The sequence below is a fragment of the Lytechinus variegatus genome, chromosome 7 (assembly GCF_018143015.1).
Source record: "Lytechinus variegatus isolate NC3 chromosome 7, Lvar_3.0, whole genome shotgun sequence".
NCBI classification, from domain to species: domain Eukaryota; kingdom Metazoa; phylum Echinodermata; class Echinoidea; order Temnopleuroida; family Toxopneustidae; genus Lytechinus; species Lytechinus variegatus.
In genome coordinates, this window is record NC_054746.1 from 8,244,608 (window position 1) to 8,253,208 (window position 8,601).

The following is an 8,601-nucleotide window of genomic DNA, read 5'->3' on the forward strand; positions in this document are numbered from 1 at the left end:
TTTCTATTTTTATTAACTTTTTAGAATGATTCATGAAAATCCCCAAAGACTTAACCCCTTCACTACGATACCTATGTGTCACGTGTTCTTAGCTCTTTATCGATGTTATAAATGACTATGAGCGGAAGTCAAATTAACAGGGGAACGGTGCTAATATGATTATATTTACGATTCTTTTGTTATTTAAAGCTAACTGTTGAGAACATATGGGTTAATACAAACTGAATCACTGGGCAAACAGCCAGTCAGAAGGGGCTCAGAACGCATTAGACCCGTGGAGGATACCATAGCTCCGTGATTAGACCTTGTACAAGCAATATAAACTATCTGATTAGTGGGTAGAATTTTTTTTTAATCACGCCCTGCTATATGCTTATTGGCCGACTACAGAGATTTAGGAAGTCACTATAAACACCATGAAAAATGATTTCTGACCAGATCAGAGCGGATCGTTGATTCAGAAAGACTGGGATACCCGAGCTGAAATTAGTTTTACTGCAGTGTCTTGCAGAACTTGCTGCTCGCTGGGAATTTATCGTATTCATTAATTGATTTAAAGAAGGGAAGGAATATTAGCCTCAGTGTTAGTAATCAAATTACTATGGTTATTTTCATCAAATTATGCGAATGACCTTTTTATTGAAAAATACTCAACTCGACATAGGCCTATACATCAAATTTCGAGATGTATTTCAGGTTGGGTTGAATCCTAATACAAAGTTTACCTTCATCCATCCATCTGCGTGGAAATTGGCTGTTATTTATTGCACATATCTTGTGAACCATTACTAAGAACACTCTGTTGATTGAGGACTGTTAAAGAGTTTATTTTTATCATCGAATGTTCTTTCGCGATGTTTAGACATCACCTCCGCAGTTGCATGGGTGAGCTAGATTAATTCCAACCGGACATCTCTATTTCGACCATTTCGACTCCCCATATATCGAGTCCCGGACGAACGTCATATTCGGCGTTCAATCTCTGACCTGTCATTGACGGCTGTCAGATCCATTCCGCTCGGCAGCTATACCTGATTTTTTAGGAGAGCAACGCGTTCACCCAAACCAGCAAACGCATTCACGTTTAAGGCGATGCTCGCAGAAACGACCTCGATTCGCAGGAGAGAGAAACCGCCACAGTTCACAGTCGACCGCCGAGCCATGATCATCGAACGCACCATGCAGCAGCCCCCGCCGCCAGAGTACGCGACCTTCGTCGAGATGAAGCACATGGCGGGAAAAGTGGCTGTTCTCCGGGAGAAAACCTGGGAGCTCTACACCAAACAGATGACCTTGGAGAAGAGTTTCACCACCACGGGAGATGGTTTCTCGCAGCTGAAGTCCCGAGTGAGTAGCTGCCACTCGGTGAGCGTCAAGCTCAAGAAAGAGAACAGTGGGATCGAACGCGAGGTGGGTGAACTCCGCGGAGGGATGAGAAGTTTGGCAAAGAGAGCCGATACCCTCAACAAACGCCTGGATGAAATCGATCAACTTATCCTGGTCAGGAAGTCAAGGAATGGCGAAGATCTCAAAAGGTAAGGGTCTTAATTATTTCTTTTTAGATTCTCGTCGTTTACAAACGTGACAACCATATTTGATTCTCAATTTAAAAATAATTTGATGCCGATCTATACACCTTTTGCCACTTTTACATTTTCTTTCTCCAAATCCATGTATACCTTCATAATTTCCCCAATATTGTCTTAAAATTGAAAATATTGGAAAGCACAGAACTTTCTCATGAAAACTGCTCAATGCATTAATATTTTGTGGAGAGTTGAAACGGGCGAGGACATCTTTTTATGAAATATAATTTCCATTGTTTACTTAATTTACAAACCATTATTGATCTAAATATAATTGGTTGTATAAGAAGAAACAATCACTGTCTAAAAAAAATCAACAATGGCATGGTTGCCAAATAACAATAAAACACCAACGTATATGAATATCGTATTACTCACCATCCTTGCTGATATCAATATATACAAATTTATTTTTAGTACCTTGCTTAGTGCTTACAAAAGAGTCTTGGCTCTACATGTAGTAATTCTTAATCGTCTTGTTCTTCAGTATTGTTTTCTAATTTTTATCCTCGGTTATAATTGTTTGATTGGTCAATTAAACGCTTGACTGTTCTTTGACAGGTTTGGACGGATTTTCCCGCCAGCTGGACAACGCCTGTCACTGAGGAGGAAAGTTGGCTCATTTTTAGCGACATAGACAAGAAGAACTTTAGAAAGGACTTTAATCAAGACCACATCTTGGTAATTTATATCGATGAGACAAAAAGGATTGTGGTGTGCAGACATTTAAATCTGAAACGACCTGTGATCTTATTCAAGGTAGGCTGGAAGAAAAGACAATCATTTAGACGGATGTTTTATTATCTGTTGGCCATGGTCGACTGACTGGACAAGCTTGATGCTGTTTCTGTGGCAACACATCAGTTTCGATCTCGCATCATCAAAGAGTTTCGACCAGAATCTGTTTAATAATTGACTGAACAGAGCACTTTCCGGCAAGAAAAGGAGGTCCACAGCTTTTATTTTCGAAGGTTGAATATTCTTATTTTGTACACTCTAGAATATTGTGGTGATCATGGTGATGGTTATTGATATTGATAACTAATAAGTTGTATAAAAGACAATAATTACATCACAAAAAGTCTTTCGATATGTTGTTTGGGCATTCTTTATCTTCAGGAAATGTTATAGATCTATCTGGAATTTCACAGAGAAAAAGCATCATTCTTTGTAATTTGTTTGATTGTATATAATTATGACAACAAATAAAGTAAAACAGAAAAACATTACCGTACCGTTAAGTTCCGTTTGGTCAAGCCATTCGAATTTGTTTTACATTAATCGATATTCATTCAGTTCATGAGGTCATTCAGGTCATGAAAAATATCAAATCTATCGAACACAATGTAGAAGAATACATTATAGCTTTATTTAAGTTGTATGTAACGTACATGATGTAGGTTCTTTCAAGGTCGACGATCTCTGGGCCCTACGGGTTCGATCTAGGGTAGCCTATGACGTCATCGAGTTGCCAGGCAAAAAAATTCTCGAGTAAAATCAACTTCACACAAGAGTTGAACCGAACGTCTCCTCTCCTCTTCAGGAAAATCGAATCAATTGAAAAGAGGAAATTGTGTTACGGATTACGACTACAAATAGCTGCACCGTGTTGAAAAGTGGTTTTATAGTTTGCATGTACAGAGGTGATAAAGTCAGATTAGCCTGTTTTAATCCCATGGATCTGAATAAAATACTCTGAAATATATAATATGGAGCTGCTGGGTATTGATAAAATTTCTATTAATTACCACCTTGCTCGGAAAATTGATTCAGAGCTGTTCATAGTATGGCATGATTGATAGAGGTTTTTCTGAAACCCTTTCCACATGGAGTGACTTGTACGCAAAGAAGCATCGACATTAAATATCAGTTATTCCTTTGTTTGTTTGTTTCATGAAAATTATGTGCTTGGATTCCATGAAAATATGATAGTTTACTGCTGTCTTCGTCGAATTGATTTAAAAATTATGTTATTATTTTGTTTGTAATCCTCGTATAGCTATCGAGTTGTCTGTAGGCTTACATTATTTTGTTTCTGCCGTATTCTTTTGTAAATTGCACAGGTGTATTTATCGATTATGCCTGTTTGATTTCAATTTATAATCTATTCAACAGTCTTGCCAAAATTCAAACTGAAATGTATGCACTGAAAGAATTTGAAATTGACATTTTTGTGACTTGCATTATAGCAAATGACGTCGAATTCGTACTGAGCTATAAAAAATGGAAGGGGGGGGGGAGTATTGCGACTGAGGGCATAAAAGAGTGATTTTGACAGCAACGAAATTTCGTCAAAATTTTTGTGCCTGTTACAGTGAGTAATTTTTGTGGCATTGTTGCCATGGTTTTCTAATGATCTGTCAGGAGCAGTTGTATTCTATTCTTGTCTTTGTTCTAAACTGACATCTTCTTGTTGGATTTAATCTTGTCCAGGTTAAAGCTTAGTAAGATATTTGTCACTTGATAATATAGCATTGTGTCTGTTCTGATTGAAACTTAAATAAATTTTGTTTAGTGTTTCTGTTTCGAACAGGATGGTCCAAGCTAGGTATGAAAATGTGAAACACATGTTCTTTCCTTACGTTCAATTATTCTTCCGACATTTTTTTTAAAGAATCTAGGGGCTAAAAGGAAATGTGGTTATGCTGATTTTAATCAACCAATCCCCAGAGGTCCTTGCTATTCTCCCATCCCTGGGCAAATGTTTCTATTATTTTGATGACAGATTCCTGTTTCTTCATCTTCTCTTTGTCTGTATCTTTTTAAGTATCATTTTTTTGCTTCTCTTGCCATAATGAAAGTGTTTCTTCCACGCATTTCCAGTTTCAGTTTCAGGTTTGCATTTGTTTTGTTATTCTTTTTAAAGTATTGATCAGATTATCCAATTCATGAATTCTTGAATACGACTGTGTATAGTATGATAGTGGTAGTGGGTATGTCATATAATCGTAAAAATATGAAGAAAATAATGCATTATTCCGTTATCAAAAGGATTTGTTTCAAAGACGATATAAAAATAGGGTCCATATAACATGAGACGCAAATTAGTTTGAAAATTAAGGGAAGATGTCCGAGTCCATGACAAACAATAAAAAAGATTCATATGAAATTTAATATTAACTATACCGTACATCTTTATTTTTCGTGTTTCCAGAGTTAAAATATAGAGATAGGAATTCTTAAAGGGAAGCTCTTGCACTCGGCTAGGAATATAATATTGCCTTTTTTCTGACAGTTGCATTCCCGATCTTTTTACGCAACCGGAAAATGAAATCATAATCTTAATGACTGGGTTGAAGTACGAAGTAGGACACATCTAAAATTAGGTCAACACTTTTCACTTGGCAAGCATCGATATGGAATTAAATGAAATACGGTGACGAGGCTGAAATACTTTGATAGTGTGAAATACGATGATTTATAGTGATTAGTGATATACACCGCCGGATCTAGATGCTATATTAGGCGTATTAATAGTAGAAATATCGAGAGGGCATAACAGGAAATAATATATTTAAACATTTAATTTAAATGATGAAGTACTAAATGTCTTGTGGTCACTATGTTGCATGCTTTTCTGACTGAACCGAAATTCTTTTTGACAAAATGGTGCAATCGTATTTGTGAAGAATGTACATGATGATGAGGAATATGCTTGTATATATTAATGTGCAATTGAAATAAAATATGATATTATAGGGTAAATCGTTTCCTTCTGTGACATGTTTATTTAAAGATTAGTTGTTGATTTTGATACAAATAGAGATTTCTTCGTGTATATATTTAAGTTCGTGTCTGGGGAGGAATTTCATGAAACAAATGGCGATTTTCACCACCAGCTGATATAAGCTGTTACTGAAGTCCTTGCACCTGATTGACTCAGAAAAAAAGATCAGTGAAAATCGATCACTTTTTGTTTCATGAGCACTCCCCCGGTCTGGGAGATAAATACAGAATAAGAACTGGTATTTCGATATAGTAAAACAAAAAAAAATATTTATAATTTAATAATCACAGAGCACTGTAGTCTCGATATGAGACTGAGTCATGCATTTCACTTGATGAATAATAAGTTAAACTTTAAAATTCGTAATCAGTGAATTTTTCATTTAATGTCATTCTTCAACTCATTGTAATGTGTCTCACGAATTCTATTTACAAAGAGTGGGACTGAAAGTAAGAGATGACGAGGAAACGAGTGAAAGAAGAAAGGGAGAAAGAGAGACGGAGAATGGAGGGATTGAGACGAGGTGAGAGATCAGAGGAAGGGAGAAAGTGATAGAGAGGGGGGGGGGGGGTGAGGTTCGGTGTATTTTTGTTCAGTACCAAAACTTTTGAGGGGCGCACAGCACGACGAATGTAGCAAAATTGCTTAAAAGTCCCTAGCGAGCGAATCGAGTGAGCAAAAATTTGACCTTTATAAAGTAAAAATTTAATTTTGTGATAGATTTTGACATGATGGGTCCTGCACTTTTTTTTGCAGCGTTCTTGGATTTATATGATATGGCATGGTATGAGTCCTATAAGATGCTATCGCCTTCAACATATGCGGAAGCTGAGTATATTCCGCCAAAATAGGAAAAAAGTTAAAGCTCCCCTAAGAAAAACAAGACAAACAAGAGACTTCTCTCCTCCCCTTCTTTAAGTGCCGCCTATCCCGTCCAGCCCCTACCCCCCCTTTCCTCTGTTTTCCATCCTCGATTGTGCTATGATCATAGAGGTGAATCTACCTATAGCCTATAAGGCTATCCATCTCCAATTATTGCGAGTTCCCATTGAATATTTGATAGCTCGCGCGCGGCTTCATTGAATATCTATATAGATCTAATTTGGTCAAATTGATTTTCATCAATCCACCCCTTGTAATTATTTCTTCTGTGAACCCCCCAAATTGAATCTTCCCTTTAACATATCGGTCCTAACTATACCTGAGTTCAAGGTTCTTTTATACCTTGACTGACAGGGGACAGAGGAGAGGGTAAGGAAGGGGGTATGATACCGAATAGGATAAGAAAAGACAGGTGCATGATGATATCCCAATGAGGTTAGGCCACTGCACACCTCACGACTTGGTCCTCGGTCCGATTTCGGAACAAATCGCATGTAGCCCATCAGTGGCGTACCTAGGATTTTCCAAAGGGGGGGGGTGGCAAATTCATCCGCCAAACATTTTGACAAGCAAAAAAAAAGGTTTCAAAGTTTCAAAGGAACGGGGTACTTGTGGCTCGTCGGGGATCAGTTGTGGCTCGTCAAGGGGGGCAGTCTGCCCCCTCTGCCCCCCCCCGTAGACCTGTACGCTAATGTAGCCAATTTTCTGAGAATGTGAATGAAAAGTATGTTTTTAATTTGAGGTTCAAATTAGCTGTAAGAATACTTATATAACAACTTTGGGTGATTGCAAGACTATATTACGGAGTAAAGATCAAATTAGATTTAAAGGAATGGTCCAGGCCGAAAGTATGTATAGCTTAATAAATAAAGTAGAATTCACTGAGCAAAATGCCGAAAATTTCTTCAAAATCGGATAACAAATAACAAAGTTATTGAATTTTAGATTTTAACATTATTTCGTGAAAACAGTCGTCATGAATATATATTAGGTGGGCTGATGATGTCACATCTCCACTTTTTCTTTTGTATTTTATTATATGAAATTAGGTTTATTCATTTGTTTTCCTCTAAGAACGAGAAAAATTGGATTGACAACTAATTTAGTGCATTAGATATATATTGCTGCAACTTATTTCATTATAAGGGAGACATATTATTCACATAAGTATGAACTAATGAAAAAAAATGTGATTTTATGTAATAACATAAAAAACAGAAAGTGGAGATGTGGCATCATCAGCCCACCTAATGAATATTCATGATGACGGTTTTCACAAAATATTGCTAAACTTTAAACTTCAATAATTTTGTTATTTGCTATTAGATTTTGATAAAATTTTCTGCATTTTGCTAAGTGAATTCTACTCTATGTATTAAGATATGAATATTTTCAGCCCGGACCATCCCTTTTAGCTGTTGCCAGTCTTATACGATTGTTATGACGTCATTACGACTAGATATTAAATTCGCTTTTATTATGTAAGGATGAGAGCATAGTCACAGATTTGAACATAGGTATTCGTATGATTGTTTTCGAACATTTACAGAGTAAGATATTCCATATCTCAATAATATTGTCAAATTATACTAAGTTTCATTCAAAAATCGGATAGCAGACTGATCGTATAAGGTGTGCGGTGGCTTAATTAAGAAATTGATTCTGCGCGCTAAATTAATTATGAAGGGATTGATCGAAATCATTCATTTATTTAAAAAAAGCAGTGAACAAATGAAACAAAAAAAGTATGAAAGAATAATAAATACAATAAAAACCAGGTCCATAAACCTAACTGGTTAAAGGCAGGGTGAAATGGACTTAAAAAGTGATTTTACAAAATAAAAACCAACATTTAACAGTGATTGCAAAAGAAAGCATTCATACTGTAAAATTAAAAGAAGCGAGTTAAGGGGGGGGGGTGGGTGTTGATAGTAGGTAAAAGGCGTTTCACAAAGAAAATTAAATTTGAAATATTACTTAATCTGTATTTAGTTAATTTTTTTTTCATCGTATGGACCTACAAGGAACAATGATACTTTAGTAATCTTGATCACCGTTTTAAACGTCTTTAAGGGGGTGGGGGTGTAATCATGGACCTGGTATAGTAGTGCATAGAACACATACTGGAGAGAAAAGTCAATTTCATGGCAAATTCTCATTAGTGAATAAACGGCCTCAAATCAAAATTTCCAAGGCTCAACCGATGAAGAAAATTAGTCAGTGATCATCATTGTCTTAAACCGTCCGTTATTCATGCCAGCAGAAAAGCAAACTCAGAAAGCACAATCCTGTACATCTAATTCATGTACAACTATATCGTGAGCTCTCTGCGAGCTGTTGCCAAGTTTGAAGAGCGCCACCTCTAATTTTACTTTGGGCATTTACAATATGCAAATATCATTTTCT

General features: G+C 36.4%; 1 protein-coding gene across 1 annotated transcript; it reads left to right on the forward strand.

Moving 5' to 3' along the window:
• The first annotated feature begins 261 nt into the window (after positions 1–261).
• On the forward strand, positions 262–5,291 carry LOC121418355. Its single transcript, XM_041612175.1, has 2 exons — positions 262–1,535; positions 2,148–5,291. The coding sequence occupies exons 1-2, from the start codon at positions 1,093–1,095 to the stop codon at positions 2,221–2,223; spliced, it is 519 nt and encodes a 172-aa protein (XP_041468109.1). The 5' UTR covers positions 262–1,092; the 3' UTR covers positions 2,224–5,291.
• The last annotated feature ends 3,310 nt before the right edge of the window (positions 5,292–8,601 follow it).